Below are 19,911 nucleotides of genomic sequence, written 5' to 3'. Positions count from 1 at the left end.
ATATCCTTACTCAACCTTGGGTTCCCTATCACCAGCTTCCTTGTCCCCTTCTGCCTTCTGGCCCTTGTCACTGGACTACTGTACCTCATTAGTCCCAATTTGTTTCACGGGGCTGTGGGACTGCAATTCTAATCAAGGAGCCCTGGAGGCGCAGTGTTTAAGAGTTCGGCTGCTAACCAAAAGGTCAGTGGCTCAAACCCACCAGTGCCTTGAAAGAGAAAGATTTGACAGTCTGCTTCTGTAAAGATGATAGCCTTGGAAACCCTACCGGGCAGTTCTACCCTAGTCTACAGGCTAGCTATGAGTTGGGATCGACTGTAGAGTAGTGGGTTGCATTTGGCTATCCTAATCAGCAAAGACTGACACACTGACACATGCTATATTCATCAGGAATGGCTTAGGGCAGCTTTAATTCTTATGTGATTTACTCCATATATTCCCATTGCTTTCCTCAATCAATCTAATTTAAGAGTCAGATAAACCTGAGTTCTAATCCTATTTCTGCTGTTTGTTCACATTATCATTTTGGAGTAAAACAAAACCTCTGGCAACATGGGGCTGTTCTGCAAATCATGAGATAACGGATGTAAGCCACTAATACAAAACTATCTAATAAAACAAGTGCTCATATATATTTGTTGAATTAGCATTCCTGTTCGATAATCCCAGTCTTTTCTAAAATTGCCTTAGTCTTCCCCTTCCCAGCACCTCTACAAAGTAAAGTCACCCTGGCACTAAAGACACCAGGAACACGAGGTGAGCATGCAATCATTTGTGCCCAGCTCTACCTCAGTACTGCAGATGGCCATCCTCTTTATTCTCTCTCCTTCAGCTCACCAATGGTAGTGGTGGTGGGGCAGAGGCAGCAATAAGTTATTTTTATTTAATGTCTACTATATACTAAACAAAGAACCACACCTTTATGTATTGTTTCATTTCATCTTTACAAAAATCCTTTAAGTAGGTATTATTGTCTGTTTTACAATGAAAAACTGGCATCTCAGGTTAAAAAATTTCACAGGCCCAGACCTGGACTTAAACATGTGCTTTTTATACTGTATTAGGACCATACCCACTGCCGTCTAATCGATTCCAACTCACAGCGACCCTACAGGACAGATTAGAACTGCCCCATAGGGTTTCCAAGGAGTGGCTGGTGGATTCCAGCAGCTGACCTTTTGGTTAGCAGCTGAGCTCTTAACCACTGCGTCACCAGGGCTCCACTAGGACCATAGACAGATTGTATTCTAAGGTTTACAGATTGCTTGTTTTGAAATTTTTCTCCTAAGAGAGTATATCATAAATGATGACTATATATCCAGAGTAGCTAACAAAAGTCTACTTAACCCATAATGCTATTAAAAGAATAGTGGCAACAGTGAGGAAAAAGCGCTTTACAGTCAGGGGCCAGAGAAGGTGGCAGCAGCTACTATAATAAAGTGTATTTTATAAATCAAATGTTCATAGGTTAGGGACTTTCTACATATAAATGATAACTTAGAATTTCCTGACATTGTAAGAAATATCATTTAAATCTTAACATGATTGTCAATGAAAGTCTTCCTTCCTTAGTTTGTTTTAGACAGGTTATTGATGTATCAAAGGAAAGCATAATAGTTGAATCTGTTCAGAGTAACAAACTTGCTAATGTGTCACCCAAATATTCCTGAAAAGAAACTTGTGGATTCAAAAAATGTGACAATTATATTAAATACAGTCATATTATAAGAAATACAGTGAAATACTATAGAAAATGCAATAGACAGAACATCTATGAAGGAGCGTACCCATTTCACTTTAAATAGAGATGTACAGATGTCTATGCAAATAGCACCCTCCTCACCTGTACAAAAACTTTCTGGAGTAGTCCTCGACGTTCTGCTAGAGGTAGCTCATTCTGTGCACCTCCAACTGCCTCAGGCACATGTGGAAGGTCAAAAAACAGATATAAACATTTAACCAGGGTGGAAGGCACTGACATCGTTGTCATGCAGTCCACGGTTTTCTGGAAAACAATAAATAAGTGAATAGATAGACAGACCTAACTATAGTTAGGCAATTAAGTGGTACAGCTGAGTAACTCACAAATTTTAAGCCAACGAATATAGCAAAATAATCTTTTAAAGGACTGCAAGAATAAAATAAAAAAAAAAAAAAAAAAAGACTCCATGCTGAAAAATACTCAATTTATCCCTTTGGAAGAAACTTGATATAACCTAATCTTGGTATTTTGTTTGTTTCTTGGTTATTTAGCTATTTTATTTATCAAGAGACAGCACGTCTCTTAATCCCAGCTTTTTGGGATTCAGAAAAAAGCCACTAACCATGAGCTTGAGCAAACTATTTAACTTTATTGTTAAGTTTCTCTAAACAGCAGTTTCTCTCAGATTCTCTTCTGTAAAATGCATACATACCTACTCCTCGCTTATCAACATGGTTAGGTTCCGAAGTCCATGTTGTTATGCAAAAATCAATGTTACGTGAAAATGGAGGATGACTACATCAGATCAAAAAATGAAGGATGACTACATCATTACACAACTGTCAAATTACATCATTACATAACTGCCAAATCCTGGGAATCATGGTCCAGACAAGGTGACACATAACCTTAACCATCACTGCAAGCATTACTCTCGCCTTGCACCTCAGCATTTGTTACTGCCAGACATATGTCATTAATGAGCAAAATAGTCAGATAGTAGATTTTTTACTATTGTGGTAAATGTGAAATATCAGATAATGAAATAGTCAATAAGTGAGGAGTAGGCGTATGGTATATAATTCTTAGGGTTAATATGAGGGTTATATAAAATAATATATGCAAAGATATATTAAACACTAAATAAATTGTATATTAGTAGTTGCTTTACTATTTATGTCATTTTATCTTTATTGTTATCATAACTTCTTAAGGCTAGAAGGACACGTGAGAGTTGTAGCCATCAGTGACACAAATAAACCTCTGTATTATTTTCAAAGAGTCTCAGAGGAAGAAATTTCAGATCTTTTTACAGTAAACATTTCAATATTGTTACAAAGTATGATACATTTATCAAAATTTTCCATGGTGCAGTTTGGAGTCAAAGTTTGACAGCACTAGAGATCAATGGGTTGGCATCAATGGGTTGATTATTTACCTTGCTTTCAAATATTTACTGAGTGCCTACAGTATGTTAGACGGATTTTGGCTGAAAGCAAAGAATACCAAGAAGATGTTTACCTGTGTTTTACTGATTATGTAAAGGCATTCAACTGTGTGGATCATAAAAAATTATGGATAACATTGCAAAAAATGGGACTTTCAGAACACTTAATTGTGCTCATGCAGAACCTGTACATAGACCAAGAGGCAGTCATTTGAACAGAACAAGGGGATATTGCATGGTTTAAAATCAGGAAAGGTGTGTATCAGGGTTGTATCCTTTCACCATATTTATTCAATCTGTATGGTGAGCAAATAATTTGAGAAGCTAGACTATATGAAGAAGAGTGGGGCATCAGAATTGGAAGAAGACTCATTAACAATCTGTGATATGTAGATGACACAACCTTGCTTGCTGAAAGTGAAGAGGACTTGAAGCATTTACTGATATGAAGATCAAAGACTACAGCCTTCAGTATGGATTATACTTCAACATAAAAAAATCAAAAATTCTCACAAATGGACCAATAAGCAACATCATGATAAATGGAGAAAAGACTGAAGTTGTCAAGGATTCATTCTACTTGGCTCCAAAACCAACGCCTGTGAAAGCAGCAGTCAAGAAATCAAACAATATAATGTACTTGAAAACTAAGAACAAACAAGTCTGTCTTGGAAGAAGTACAGCCAGAATGCTCCTTAGAGGCAAGGATGGCGAGACCTTCTCTCACATACTTTGGACATGTTATGAGGAGGGACCAGTTGCTCCACGGGAGAAAGATGTGGCTTGGAGATCTCATGAAGCAGTTCTACTCTGTCCTATGGGGTCACTATGACTTGGAATCGACTAGACGACAATGGGTTTTTTTTTTTATATCAACCAACCAGTAACCAGCTGCCATTAAGCTGATTTTAACTCATGGTGACCTCCCGTGTGTCAGAATAGAACTGTGCTCCAATGGAATCTTCATAGACACATCCAAACTCCCTAAGGAACTGAATTACTGGGCTAAGGGCTGGGGACCACGGTTTCAGGGAACATCTAGCTCAACTGGCATAGCATAGTTTATAAAGAAAATGTTTTATATCCTATTTTGGTAGTAGCATCTGGGGTCTCAAAAGCCTATGAGCAGCCATCTAAGATACTCTACTGGTCTCACCCCATCTGGAGCAAGGGAGAATGAAGAAAACCAAAGACACAAGGGAAAGATTAGCCCAAAGGACTAATGGACCACAACTACCACAGCCTCCACCAGAGTGAGTACAGCACTAGATCGTGCCTGGCTACCATCACTGACTGCTCCGACAGGATCACAATGGAGGGTCCCGGACAGAGCTGAAGATAAATGTAGAACAAAATTCTAACTCATAAAAAAAGACCTGACTTACTGGTCTGACAGAGACTGGAGAAACCCCGAGAGTATGGCCCCTGGACACCCTTTTAACTCAGTACTGAAGTCACTCCTGAGGTTCATCCTTCAGTCAGAGACTAGACAGGCCCATAAAACAAAATGAGACTAAATGGACACACCAGCCCAGGGGCAAGGATAAGAAGGCAGAAGGAGACAGGAAAGCTGATAATGGCGAACCCAAGGTCAAGAAAAGGAGAATGTTGACATATCATGGAGTTGGCAATCAATGTCGCAAAACAAAATGTGTACTGTTTAATGAGAAACTAATTTGCTCTGTAAAACTTCCTTAAAAGCACAATTAAAAAAAAAGATAGCTAACTTAAAAATAAATGTGGTTTTAAAAAAAGAAAAAAGAAACTCACTCACGATTGCACAGTAAGAACCCCAAAGACACAAGGAAAATATCAGCCCAAGAGACAAAAAGGGCCACATAAACCAGAGACTCCATCAGCCTGAGACCAGAAGAACTAGATGGTGCCCGGCTATGACCAATGACCTCCCTGACAGGGAACACAACAGAGAGTCCCTGAAGGAGCAGGAGAAAAGTGGGGTGCAGAACTTAAATTCTAGTAAAAAGACCAGAACTTAACGGTCTGACTGAGGCTGGAAGAATCCCAGAAGACATGGCCCCCGGACTCTCTGTTAACCCAGAACTAAAATCATTCCCGAAGCCAACTCTTCAGACAAATATTAGACTGGACATAAAATGATACTCATGAAGAGTGCGCATCTTAGTTCAATTAGATACGTGAGACTAAATGGGCAGATCCTGTCTGGAGGTGAGATGAGAAGGCAGAAAGGGACAAGAGCTGGTTGAACGGACATGGGAAATCCAGGGTGGAAAGGAGGAGTGTACTGACTCTTCATAGGGATAGCAACTAGGGTCACATAGCAGTGTGTGTATAAAGCTCTGTATCAGAAACTAACTCGACCTGTAAACTTTCACTTAAAGCACAATAAAAAAAAAAAAAAAAAAAGATTGCACAGTATGTGATTGTGGTGATGACAGGTTATTTTCCTACCAATATCCCTTCTCCCCTTCTTCCATAGTAATAGATGCTAGCAGGTGACCACTTAGCAGAAGGTGTGGCAAAAAAAAATAACTCTGGTCCATAGGGTTATGAATGGCTGACTTCTCAGAAGTAGATCGTCAGGCTTTCTTCCAAGTCACCACTGGGTAGACTCAAACCTCCAATCTTTCAGTTATCAGGCAAGCATGTTAACTGTCTGCGCCATGCAGGAACTCCTAGCATTATACATAACCCTTTATTGCATTTTGTGGTTTTGTCTTTATCTGCTTCATCTCTGTTGTCTACATGCTGAGTCAGGACTTCAGTTATCTCTGCATCTCTGCGGCCAGCAGAAAACGGCACTCAAATAAACAAAAAAAATCACCTCAAAATCAACACTGAATTTTCTTTTTAAGAGTCTCTTTTTCCAGCTGGATTATTACTAGCTTTCCCTCTCTGGAATGCAAAATTCATTTTCGTCTTAATACTGGCAGATTTAGAGTATAACTTGGTATCTAAAATGGTATTTGGCAACACTTGTTAATTTTTTTAAGTGAAAAGGCTTCTCCTGATTCTTTTATTAAGGCTGCCTATCCACTTGGGTTCAAGCATAATGATTGTGAGGATGGTGCAGGATCGGGCGGTGTTTTGCTCTGTTGTACATACAGTCACTATGAGTTGGAACCGACTGAACAGCACCTAACACAACAACAACATCCATTTGTGCAGGTTTACGTTAATCCACATTTACTGTGTCTCTACTACATGTTAGGTATTATGGTAGGACACGGTCTCTGCTCACAATCAAGAAAGAGAAATAGAACACCGGAAAAAAAAGGAATAAAACTTAGAAATATTCCAATTAAAACGTATTCCTTTACATGCTAATTCTAAACAAAAACAAATTTTGGCACAGTCACACAGAAGCATTCCTAGCTACCATCAAGGACAAAGAGAATTGGGATTTTGATAGTCATGTGGCAGGTTCCCGATACATGAAAACCACTGCCTACTTCAGAATTATCTGAAGGTTAATTAGGCTGAAAAACCATCTCGATTTGCCAGGACCGAGGAGGTTCCTGGGATGCAAGGCTTTTGGTGCTAAAACAGCGAATATCTCGAGCAAACCAGGACAAGCTGGTCACCCCAATTCCCTTTCTGAATTAAAGAAAGAACAAACAAAAAAGGAAATAGATCATTCCAGGGGAAAAAAAATTTCAAGCGCTACGTACTCTGTGTTAGTGACTAGTGTGAGGACATGGTTAGTAAGAAATATGCATTGTCTCTGCCGTGGCCAGTCACTGTACCATGACTGGTGCCACAGTCACTCTTGTTAATTCCATTATTAAATGATGTGAGGAGTTTGAAAGTTCACTGTAACTTAGCCATGGATATTCCCAAGTTTTACACTGACTTTAATAGGTAATTCTACCCTAGTTTTTGTAGAAACATCAAGGGCTAAAAATCAGTATCCAAACAGTTTATTAACAAATACATGCAACATCTACCATGACAAATGCTTAAAGATGATTTAGAATAAATCCTGTGACAGAGAGGGGAATGTATATTATCCTGAAAATGTCGATGTTTTCTTATTTTTCATAAAATTAGAAATTTTTTACAAGTACTTTCCTTATTAGCTGAGTCACCTTAGATGAACAGTGACTCTTCTAAACAAGAGTTTCCTTAACGTGGGTTATGGACTGTGTTGGGCTGGGTGTGATGGAGCCAGAGCTCTTGGGCTACCTGCCTCCTACCAAAGCAGTCAAGTCTCTTTCCCCAGTGTGCTACACAATGGTATCATTCTCTATGTGTGTTATGACACGACAAAGATGGGAAACACTGCTCTAAGCCGTGCATTTCCCCCTGTGTAAAATACATAAAACATCAACCTCAGAGAGATGCTATAAGAAGCATGAAATAATATGTAAGAAGAAATAGAAGAACACTATGATTATCACAAAATCTTATTTGAATATAATGATGAACTGAATTTAACAAAATCTCACGAGGTACAAAAAGTGTTTGAGTTATCAAACATGAAAACCAAGAACTCACCTGACCAGAGGAGGCTAACAAATTAATTGTTGTCAGAAGCATCCAGCCTCGACTGGCTTCCTCACTCTGATTGATTTCCAGGAATTGGACTATGGCCCGACTTGCAGCCTCTATAAAACCAAAGGGGAGGTAATTAGGTGGAAGAATAAATTACATATAAGAGGTTCTTCCTTAAAATTTGCAAGGAAATGATCATTTACTAAGCACATATTTTATACCAGCACTATTATATGCTCATGGAAAACATGCTAAAACAATGTTTTAGTATTACACATAAGCCCTTACATAATTAATACAGAAATGTGTATTTCTCTATATATTTTAGGGACAGAAGAAGTAAAATTCGAGCTAAACCTGGAAAACAGGTACGTTTCTCCAGGAAGTAGTAGGGGCGAAAGGGTACAGAAAGAATAGGAGCACAGTATTAAAACAAAACTAACGAGTGTCACAAGAAGAATGAGCCCGATACATACATATCAAGACAAAAAACTGTAGTAACATTGGCTTAACTTGGAGCCCTGGTGGCACAGTGGTTAAGCCATCTGGCTGCTAACCAAAAGGTCGGCAGTTCGAATCCATCAGCCACTCCTTGGAAACCCTAATAGAGCAGTTCTACTCTGTCCTATAGGGTCACTATGAGTTGGAATCGACTCTATGGTAACGGGTTTACGGGCTTCACTGGAATGAAGCGTATATGTTGAAAATCAGAATCTAGTATCGACAGTAACAACAGAAATTACAGAAGCCTAATTATGAAAAAGGGCAAGCTAAGGGCTATATTCCACTCTTCAGGCAGGAGACAGCTACTATAGTTTCTTGAGTAAAGTAGGTGATAAAAGGATTATTTTTAAACTTTTAATCAAATATTAATGTATATGGACAAACTAAAAGGACAAAGAGATTGGAGGGAGGGAAACAAATTAGGAGGTTGCTGAGGTGACAGCCTCTGACAGTAGGAACAGAAAAACAGTAAGACATATAAGAGTCATTCATAGAACTGTAGAGTTGGAAGAATCTTTGAAAGTTAATTTAGTTGATAATGATTTTAGAGATAAAGGAAAATAAGTCCCTAAATATGCACTTAATTCTACCAATGCACAGTAGGCTAATTTTTAGATTAATACACAGATGAATTAAAGTTGTCAGAAAAGAAGTCCAATCTGTTCACTCTGAACTAACTGGGCAAGTTACTAAGGTACAATTTAACACACCTAATAAAGAGGCAGAAAGTAGAATAAATATAATTTGATTGCCTTCCAAAAAGCCCAAAACCAAACCTGGTGCCTTCACGTTGATTCTGATGCATAGTGACACTACAGGACAGAGTAGAACTGCCCCACAGGGTTTCCAAGCCTGTAAATCTTTATGGAAGCAGACTGTCATATCTTTCTCCTGCGGAGCGGCTGAAGGGTTTGAACCACTGATCTTTCAGTTAACAGCTGAGCGCTTTAACTACTGCACCACCAGGGCTCCTCTAGATTGCCTTAGGGGTATTTTTTTCTTGGATTTAATGCTATCAAGATAATAGTATTTATACTAGCACTATTATATGCTAAAACAAAAAACCATGGTAAAAAGACACAGGATTTTGTGCTGGCATATTTCAATTTTTGTACACTTCAATTTGAGGGTGCATTTTAACAGGAAATTATGTACTCCCTCCCCCAAAAAAGGCCTGTTTTTGCTGAATTGTAACTATGTACCAAGCACTATTTTAAATACTTGTGTGATTAACTCATTTAATCTTTAAAAGAACCCTATGGATTATTTTCTATTATTATACCCCCTTTGGAGATGAAGAAATTGAGAAATGGAGATGATAAGGAATTTGTCTACAGTCCCATAGCCAGTCAGTGGCAGAACTCATATTCAAATCCAGGCTGTCTAGCTCCAAAGCCCATGCTATTAATCAACATACACGAAAAGAAGAAGATAATAATAATAAATTTACTGGGAAAGACAAGTTAACAGAAGCCTAAAAAGAGATAGTCACTGACTTATTTCTAATATTTAATATCTCGTAAGTGTTCAAATGATCATAGTCATAGGTTTACTGATTGATAGTCTCTCTTCCCTCAGTAAGAAAATAAATAACACGAGAGCAGACTTCTGTGCGTCTTGTTCACTGCTGAATTACCTGGCACTAAGCGAGCACTGGTAAGTATCTGTTAAATGAGTGAATTAAACAACCTAGACAGAGCAAAGAAATGATGGTAACAGAATGACAAACTGAGCTCAACTGCATATACAAATCCAGAGGTCTGGACTTAATATGGGTAACAGGGATTCCTGAAAGTTTTGAAAAGGAGAGTTACACAAAGAAAGCAGTATTTAAGACTGATTAAATTGTGAAGGTCTCATTAGAGAGGGAGAGAAAGATTTTTAAAAAAAGATAACACTGAGAAACCTATTCTAGCAACAGTAATTTGAGATCCCTGGTAAAAATGACCTGCAAATTTTTGTTGCAATGGATCTAGCAGTTTGCCAAAGACTACATAACACCAGCCTCCTTTCCTTGACAGGAGTTAAATATTCAAGTCAGGAAGACAACTACTTCCCAGTTAGTTAAGACTCTCAACCAAAGGCAGTCACAGATGACATGCTATGCTTTCATTTTCTAGGCCTCTTTGTGATTAGGCAACTTCTATTTTAAATTGTGCATTTCCAATTTCATAATTCCACTACTTTTAAAAGCTACTTGTACTCTTTGAATTGATCATCTCCTCGTTAAATAAGAGTAATGAAATTCTATTTCATAAAAACACTGATTAGTGAATAATCTGACCAATACCACCTGTGCTTCTCAAACAGGTGGGGAAAAAAAATTTTTTTTTGAAGAACTAAACCCACTCTAACAGTACAGGCAAAACAAAGTTATCTTCCTGGTACAGTAGCACAAAACCCATAGAGAAGATACATTTCAAATTACTTTGGTCTCTACCTATATTATTCAGCATTATTAACTTTAAAAGAAAACTGGACAAATATGTATTTTCACTGCTATTCAATAAGCTGTCAGATTTGAACACAAGAATATTAATGCTTATTTTGAAAACTAAAACACTAAAAAAGTACTCTTGGCTTGAAACAGTTTATTTATCTGATCAATGATAAGCATTTATACCTTCAGCATGTGCTTTCTTATGTTTTGGTTGACAACTGAACATTCAGGGATTCCTCAAGATAATGAAACAAATAACGGATAAAAAGCTGATTTTCTATTTGTTATCAAACATTATATATGTTTGATGGGTTACTGTGACAATAAATGGAAAAGGGCCAAGACAGTATAATTATTAACATTTATTTTCATTGCCAACTCAACAAGTGAAATAATACATCTATCTTAATCAACAACCGTAACAGTTACTATAGTCTTCCACTTAACATCTTTACCAGCTTAATAATAATAACTACTCTTTTTGAGAAGATATATCAGCAGTAACTTGAAGTTATCTGGCCTTGATGTACACGCTCACAGAGATAAAGACGTCTGGATAGGTAGTTGTGGTTGAAACACATGGGGGAGGTCATAAGCTACCACCTAGAGAACAAACAATACTGACATAACAAATGTATTTGAAGACATACGTTACTTTCACCTACTGAGTTTCAATATAAGGTCACTGAGAATATCTCAAACGGACTTTCTACTTTTTATTTAAAATGAGTCAAGAAACTCATTTTAAAAGTATACAATATCTAGTACTTTCTTAAAAATTGGATGCACTAGAAAGCAATTTTTTTCATGTCTTTTTTTTTTAACTTAAATTGTTGTACTTTAAAGGAACGTTTACAATTCAAGTCAGTGGCTCATATAAAAATTTATACATACACTATTATGTGACCCTAATTGCTCTCCCTATACTGTGACAGCACACTCCTCCTTTCCACTCCTGATTTCCTGTGTCCATTTGACCAGCTCCTGACCCTCTCTGCTTTCTCATCTCACCTCCAGACAGGAGCTGTCCATTTAGTCTCATGTATCTACTTGAGATAAGAAGCACATTCTTCACGAGTATCATCTTAAGTCCCATATCCAGTCTAATCTTTGTCTGATGAGTTGGCCTGGGGAATGGTTTTCATTCTGGGTTGACAGACAGTCCAGGGGCCATGCTTTCTGGGAATCCTCCAGTCTCAGTCAGACCATTAAGTCTGGTCTTTTTACTAGAATTTGAGTTCCGCACCCCATCTCCTGCTCCAATCAGGGACCCTCTGTTGTGTTTCCTGTCAGGGCAGTCATTGGTGGTAGTTGGGCACCATCTAATTCTGGTCTCAGGCTGATGCAGTCTCTGGTTTATGTGGCCCTTTCAGTCTCTTGGCCTAATACTTCCCTTGTAATTTTGGTGTTCTTCATTCTCCTTTACTCCAGGTGAGCTGGGACCAACTGATGCATCTTAGATGGCCCCTCACTAGCTTTTAAGACCCCAGACGCCACTCACCAAAGTAGGATACAGAACGTTTTAATAAACTTTGTTATGCCAATTGACCTAGATGTCCCCTGAAAGCATAACCCTGGAGCCCCACCCCTGCTACTCCGTCCCTCGAAGTGTTTGGCTGTATTCAGGAAATATCTTCACTTTGGTTTAGTCCAGTTGTGCTGACTTCCCCTGTAGTGTGTGCTGTCTTTTCCCTTCACTGAAGATAATTCTTGTCTACTATGTAGTTAGTAAATATCCCTCTCCCTGCCACTCCACCCTCGTAACCATCAAAGAATGTTTTCTTCTATGTTTAAACCTTTTCTCAAGTTCTTATAATAGTGGTCTTAGAACAATATTTCTCCTTTTGTGACTGACTGAATTCACTGAGCGTAATGCCTTCCACATTCTTCCATGTTATGTTTCACGGCTTCATCATTATTCTTTAACACTGCGTAGTATTCCATTGTGTGGATATACCATAATTTGTTTATCCATTCATCTGCTGATGGGCACCTAGGTTTTTCCATCTTTTTGCTATCGTGAACAGTGCTGCAATGAACGTGGGTGTGCATATATCTATTCATGTGACAGCTCTTATTCCTCTAGGATATATTCCAAGGAGCGGGATTGCTGGTTTGTTTGGTACTTCTACTTCCAGCTTTTTAAGGAAGCGCCAGATCGACTTCCAAAGTGGTTGTACCATTTTACATTCCCACCAACAGTGTAGAAATGTTCCAGTTTCTCCACAACCTCTCCAACATTTATTATTTTGTGTTTTTTGGATTAATGCTAGCCTTTCGGGATGAGATGGTATCTCACTGTAGTTTTGATTTGCATTTCTCTCATGGCTAATGATCGTGAGCATTTTTTCATGTGTCTGCTAGCCTTCTAAATGTCTTCTTTGGTGAAGTGCCTGTTCATATCCTCTGCCCATTTTTTAATTCGGTTATTTGTCTTTTTGTTGTTGAGGTTTTGCACTATCTTGTAGATTTCAGAGATTAGACACCAACCGGATTTGTCATAGCCAAAATTGTTTTCCTAGTCTGTAGGTTGTCTTCTGACTTTTTTTGTGAAGTCTTTTGGTGAGTGTGTTTGACTTTTAGGAGCTCCCAGTTATTTAGTTTCTCTTCTAGTGTTTGTGCATTGTTACTTATGGTTCGTATTCTGTTTATGCCATGTACTAAGGCTCCTAGCATTGTCTCTATTTTTTCTTCCATGATCTTGATCATTTTTGATATTATATTTAGGTCTTTGATCCATTTTGAGTTAGTTTTTGTGCATGGTGTGAGGTATTGGTCTTGTTTCAGTTTTTTTGCAGATGGATATCCAGTTATGCCAGCACGATTTCTTAAAGAGACTGTCTTTTCCCCAATTAACGGACTCTGGGCCTTTTCAAATATCAGCTAGATGAATTTATGTCCAGATTCTCAATCCTGTTCCACTGAGCTATGTATTTGTTGTTGTACCAATACCAGGCTGTTTTGACTACTGTGGCGGTATAACAGGTTCTAAAATCAGGTAGTGTGAGGCCTCTCACTTTGTTCTTCTTCTTCAGTAATGCTTTTCTTATCTGGGGCCTCTTCCCTTTCCATATGAAGTTGGTGATTTGTTTCTCCATCTCATTAAAAAGTGCCTTTGGAATCTGGATCGGGATTGCACTGTATCTGTAGATTGCTTTGGGGAGAACTGACATTTTGACAATGTTGAGTCTTCCTATCCATGAGCAAGGTATGTTTTTCCACTTATGCAGGTCTCTTTTGGTTTCTTGCAGTAGTGTCTTGTAGTTTTCATTGTACAGGTCTCTTTTATGTCTCTGGTTAGATTTATTCCTAAGCATTTTATCTTCTTGGGGGCTATTGTAAAGGGTACTGATTTGGTGATTTACTCTTCGAAGTTCTCTTTGTTGGTGTAGAGGAATCCAACTGATTTTTGTATGTTTATCTTGTATCCTGATACTTTGCTGAAAGTTTCTATTAGTTCCAGTAGTTTTCTTGTGGATTCTTTGGGGTTTTCTGTGTATAAGATCATATCATCTGCAAATAGAGATACTTTGACTTCTTCCTTACCAATTTGGATGCCCTTTATTTCTTTTTCTAGCCTGACTGCTCTAGCTAGGACCTCCAGCACAACGTTGAATAAGAGTGGTGATGAAGGGCATCCTTGTCTGGTTCCCGTTCTCAAGGGGAATGCTTTCAGACTGTCTCTATTTAGGATGATGTTGGCTGTTGGCTTTGTATAAATGCCCTTAATTATGCTGAGGCATTTCCCTTCTATTCTTATTTTGTTGAGAGTTTTTATCATGAATGGGTGTTGGGCTTTGTCAAATGCCTTTTCTGCATCAATTGATAAGATCACGTGGTTCTTGTCTTTTGTCTTATTAACGCGACGGATTACATTGATTGTTTTTCTAATACTGAACCATCCCTGCATATCTGGTAGAAATTCCACTTGATCGAGGTGAATTACTTTTTTGATATGTCGCTGAATTCTACTGGCTAGAATTTTGTTGAGGATTTCTGCGTCAATGTTCATGAGTGACACTGGTCTGTAGCTTTCTTTTTTTGTGGTGTCTTTACCTGGTTTTGGTGTCAGGGTTATGCTGGCTTCATAGAATGTATTTGGGAGTATTCCATCCTACTAGAAAGCAATTTTAAATACAACATCTATAAATCATAGTTTCTAAAACTCTCAAAGAAAAACACACTCCTAGTCACAAAAATACTGCAGTAGAATCTTTTAATTTCACTAAGATTTAACAAACACAAATGTAAATGATAATTTAACTTAAGGTTATAAAAGTTAATGAAAGAATTATATTAACCCATCTTGAGAGTTGTAATCATTTGATTAATCACTTGATTAAAGCTTAAGCATTCACCTTACATTTCAATAGACAAAGGCTGAAAAATACAGAGTTAGTAGAGCTTGTTATTAAATTTTAAAAATATACACTATCTTAAAACAAATGTCATTTCTCAGTCTATGCTGAGAGAATATAAGTGCATTCAGTTAGACAGCATTCAAAAAACAATGAGAATGCAAAACTTGTTAATAAGTGTTTAACACATTTTTTCCTTTGCAAAGTCCATTTAAAGCACACATTATTTGCAGAACTTAGGCTTCAGCATGATAGTGTGAGAACTGTCAATAGTATTATTACACATTTCACTAATAAAAAACCAAACCCTAGCCTGTCTCAAAAAAAAAAAAAAGTTAGTAAGAAAAACAGTATTAGAACTCATAGCTTCCATGCTTCTTTACAGTTGATAATACGTAACCACACCTTGGGAATGAAATTACCTGAAGGCGTTGTGGCTTTGAAATCCTTGGAGGACAGCAGGGCACACTGTTTTTCTGTTTAAAAAAAAAGGCTAGGTTGTCTAATTGGGGATTCACTACATTACATCAATCCCGCCACAAGATGCTGCACAAGATTCCACCGGAGTATTGCAGTCAACATCATCTAGCCTCTTCATTACTGTGGCACTGCCAATTGGGGATTTCACCACTGGGTTTAATGGTGGCACCTAGTATGTAGCAAAGTCATTAATAATAAACTGAAGATACTATTTTTACACAGGTGGGAATTTTCTTCTTCACTGATATCAACTGGCCATGTGTCCTTAGAATTAAGCAGACAAGCACAGCTGAACTTAAATTAGAGATGGGAGAAATATTTAGGTACACCCTGTATACAATATGCCCACAACATTATATCTTTTCTCAAATTAGCTGACAGTCACTACATACAGAGACCATATGGAGGCAATGACCAATAGAGAATTAAGGGAGAGAGATAACTGTGAGGTTTCCCTGATGCATTACAAACCAGTTCATGTATCCATTTTGCATATTGATATCTGCTAGAAGTTCTTCCTTTTAACTGACTTCTGATGGGTAGAATTAAATAAGAGAACTGCAAATAAGCATGGTTCCTACTGAGAAATCTTAAGTCCACAGTAGAAATGATCTGATAGAAAGAACTGCTATGTACGTGGTTATTAGGTAACACACAAAATAACAAGTCTACCATACCAATTTCAGAGGAGTCCTAGAAAAATAATCTTATCTTGATGCACAACAAACATTGTCAACTTTCAAAGGAATAGGAGAACACTCATCTGCTTTTTTGGAGAAAATTAAAATATTATAAAATTCTTCTTAATGATTACTTCCTACAAAATAAGTCAGAAAATAAGGATGAGACAGTAAAAAGGTAGATGACCAGGACAATGGATATAGTATGAAATTTACTAGAAAAATCAAAAGATCAAAAATTTCCATTAAACTATTTTTATAAGAACACCAACCAAAAGAAACTTCCAGTGGTCCAAACTAAAAATGGAAGAAAGGAACAAAGATTCCCACACCCAGGGTGCTTCAATGCTAAGATACTCTAGAAGTACGCTCTTCTATTAAAAATTGGGAAAGCTGGCCATTTATACACTATTCCACTCCTCAAGGTATTAAAGAAAAGAAGAGAGAAATCGTATGTCAAAAATCAGTAAATTTTACTGAACACCTAATTTGTGACAGGCATTTTCCTAGGTACTAGTGGTAAGGGGTGAACACAACAGACCATAAAGTTAAATACGTAAACAAACGACACTTTCAGATGATGATAAAGCTATAAAGTAAATATATAAGGTGACTGAATATATAGTAACTGGTGTGGAGATAGAGGATAGAAGACCTACTTGAGGTAGTGTGATTAGGAAAGGTTTCTTCTGAGGAGGCGACATTTACACAACTTGAACTGAATTTCCCAGGATTCTGAAGTTAAGGGATTTCAAACATTTAAAACTAAAAATTATATGGAATTACATAATATAAAAAAAATACATATCTTAAAAATACCTAGGTAACAGGATGTCCCCACTGAGGAAGGTTGATGAAGGGCACAAGGAACTCTATGTACTATTTTGCAACTTCCTGTGAGTATATATTTCAAAATAAAAAGTTGAAAAAGAAAACTTGTAGAACTATTACTGTAATGACAATGAGACAGCTTCTGCTCCACTTAAGACACCATACAGTAATGTCTAAAAACCGCCCTAAGGATGTAAAATCATAAGGGGAGTTAGGGAAACAAATTTCCAATGTAGCAAAATGTTTTACTACAAACATGCAGATTGGGTAGCTGAAAAGATAGCATGAGAGAAGCAAAAATAAATAAAGTTTTGGGATGTTTTTTCCCCCATAATATAGGGATATCAGTCAAGAAACGAAATGCAACGATAGGCATAAATATGTGACACAGGCTATAAACAAAACTCCCCTTCATGCTCCCTGTTTAAAACAGCTAAAAAGGCATAAAACACCCAAATCTTATATATCAACTTTTCATTTACACAGGAGTAATTAAAATCAGGAAAGCTAAAGAAGGTTGCAATTGGTATTTTGGGTAGAGAAGGGAGAAGACAGGTGCAGGGAGATTACCTCCAACTATCTTACGACCTTTCACTGGGCCTCCTTCAAGGAATGCAAATATAATTAAAACTATCTCACTTTAGATTCATACAGCAATTCATAAAATTAGTATAGCTTCTGAATAAAAGATTTTTCAATATAAAATCATTTTAAGGGGCGATGCTCCAAACACTGCATAATGGACTTCAGTTAAATTTGGAAGGTTGAGCACACCCATTTATCTCTCTGTTCGCTCTGAAAACCCCTGTAAAATGGTTGTCAAAAGACCACTTTTTAAAAGGCATAAACCTATAATAACAAAGAGAATAGGAAAGATAAGGGCAACAGAACTGTAGACATTAAAAAAGCACAGAGGTTAGTAGTAACTGATTTGTGAAATCCTAGAATCTTAAAGCAAATGTAGGGAAAGTAGAAAAGCAACCAAGCTGCACCACAGAACCTCACAAAGGGTCAGGAACTGCAGGCACCAGGTATTTTTAGAAGCAAAAGCAAATGTGGGACTATACACAGGAGGGCTGGCAGAAAGTGTGTTTAAGAGCAGTTAGACCCCTAGTCCCCACCACTATGTGAGTACTAGACTGGAGTTAATTAACTGAAGAGAGTCAAAGAGAAGATGTTTGAATTGGGAGGGCACCAGGCAAAGTTGTTGGGCACATGGAGATAAAGTAAAAGCTTATACATTGAATTCTGAAGGTCCCCAAACCTTTTCCTCCTTCCAAAATGCTGAGAGTCAGACCTGTATGTTCTCAGCAAACACTGGAAAAATCTTCTCTGGGGAATCTGGCTAGCTCAGGTGAAAGACTGCCAACAAAATGGCCCAGCAAGACCACCTTACATAGAAGCGCACAGAGCTACCCCTCAGCTTGTTAGAGCCCCTGTAGCGCAGTGCTTAAGTGCTTGGCTGCTAATAAGGTTTTTGGTTTGAAACACCAGGCACTCTCCAGGAGAAAGATGCAGCAGTCTGCTCATGGAAAGGTTACCAGAAAAACCAAACCCATTGCTGTCTAGTCGATTCTGACTCACAGTGACCCTATAGGACAGAGTAGAGCTGTCCCATAGGGTTTTCTAGGCTGTAATCTTTACAGAAGCAGACTGCCACATTTTTCTCCCGCAGAGCAGTTGCTGGTTCAAACAGCAGACCTTTCTGTTAGCAGCCAAGTGCTGAACTAGTGCGCCACCAGGGCTCCTTTTTACGTAAAAGATTTACAGCCTTGGAAACCCTAGAGGGCAGTTCTATTCTGTCCTATAGGGTTGCTATGAGTCAGAATCGACTCAACGGCAACAAGTTATTCTTACATGCGAGCAGATGGCCAAGGACGAGACGTGACAAAATCCTAACATAAAAGACAGAGATAAAACAAATTAACAGAAAAAGGCAACCTGAAAGAAACAAACCATTTAGGGAAATGAAAACCTGAAAGGAAAAAAAAAAGAACAACAAACAAAATCCAGAGACATAAGAGAAGAAAATACATCCATTGAAGAATAAACAACAATAAAAAATAACTGTTAGAAATTAAGAATATGAGGAAAAAAAAAAAAAATGTAGAAGAGATAGAAGATAAAACTGAGGAACTCTCTTAGTAAGTAGGGCCAAAAAAACAAAGATAGGAAATAAGAGGAAAGATATGAAAATTAGAGGGGCAGTCTAATCTGACTAGCGATAGAAAAGAGAAGGCAGGCTGTAATTCCATAAATAATTCATAAAACTTTCCAAAAATTGAAAGATATTAATTTCCATATTGAAAGGGTCCAATGAGTATCCAGCATAATATTTAAATAGCAAAATTTTAGAACAATAAGGACAAGAGAGGATTTGGAAAGCTTCCAGAGGAAAAAAATAGGTCACAGAGAAAGAAACAAGAATCAGAGTAGCTTTATATTTCTCAATAGCAGCACTGGAACCTAAAATATGATGGAGAAATGATCTTAAAATTCTGAGGTAAAAATAATTTTCAACCTAGAATTTGAAACTCAGTGAAAGCTGGGTAGATATAATACAAGCTCAAGATTATCCAAAAATACCCCTGGGCCGCCTGGAGAAGGATTTAGCTAACACACTCCCTGCTGACCATCTCCTGAAAGAGTGGCTGTACCTAAGCTCAACTTACCATTAAGACTGGTAGTTTCCACTAGCTGGTAGGAGGGCCTGAACTGCCTATGGGCCCCCAAAGTCTCCTGGGACTGGCAGCTTGCATTCTCAAAGAACTCCTATGAACATCCAGTAGGTACTCAAATCCAGTACTCAAAGTGCCTACATCACAAGCAGTTTGTGTGTCTCTTCACTGATAAGACTGCTATCACGTTTGTCCTTTAAAAATAGACAGCAATAGCGAGAATGAAAAGAACAGGATACAAGGAAAAGATTAGTCCGAAGGACTAATTGTCCACAGCTACCAAGGCCTTCACCGGACTGAGTCCAGTACAGCTAGATG

The 19,911-nt window shown here is 37.8% G+C and overlaps 1 protein-coding gene across 5 annotated transcripts in view; it reads right to left on the bottom strand.

Annotated features, from left to right (window-relative positions):
• WDFY3 (WD repeat and FYVE domain containing 3) overlaps nucleotides 1-19,911 on the bottom strand; it is a 278,975-nt gene that overhangs the window by 153,669 nt on the left and 105,395 nt on the right. For 4 of the 5 annotated variants that reach the window (XM_023724712.1, XM_023724716.1, XM_023724713.1 and 1 more), the window contains exons 5-7: nucleotides 15,347-15,400; nucleotides 7,626-7,735; nucleotides 1,844-2,005 (exon numbers count right to left, since the gene is read on the bottom strand). In XM_023724712.1, the coding sequence (XP_023580480.1) occupies nucleotides 1,844-2,005; nucleotides 7,626-7,735; nucleotides 15,347-15,400 (326 nt within the window). The remainder of the gene's footprint in view (nucleotides 1-1,843; nucleotides 2,006-7,625; nucleotides 7,736-15,346; nucleotides 15,401-19,911) is intronic. The other variant, XM_023724714.1, reaches the window with a different exon arrangement.

This window comes from Trichechus manatus, unplaced genomic scaffold, assembly GCF_000243295.1.
Source record: "Trichechus manatus latirostris isolate Lorelei unplaced genomic scaffold, TriManLat1.0 scaffold00257, whole genome shotgun sequence".
Classification (NCBI taxonomy): Eukaryota; Metazoa; Chordata; class Mammalia; order Sirenia; family Trichechidae; genus Trichechus; species Trichechus manatus.
The sequence above is the reverse complement of the archived record's forward strand: the minus strand, read 5'-3'. Positions and strand labels throughout refer to the sequence as shown.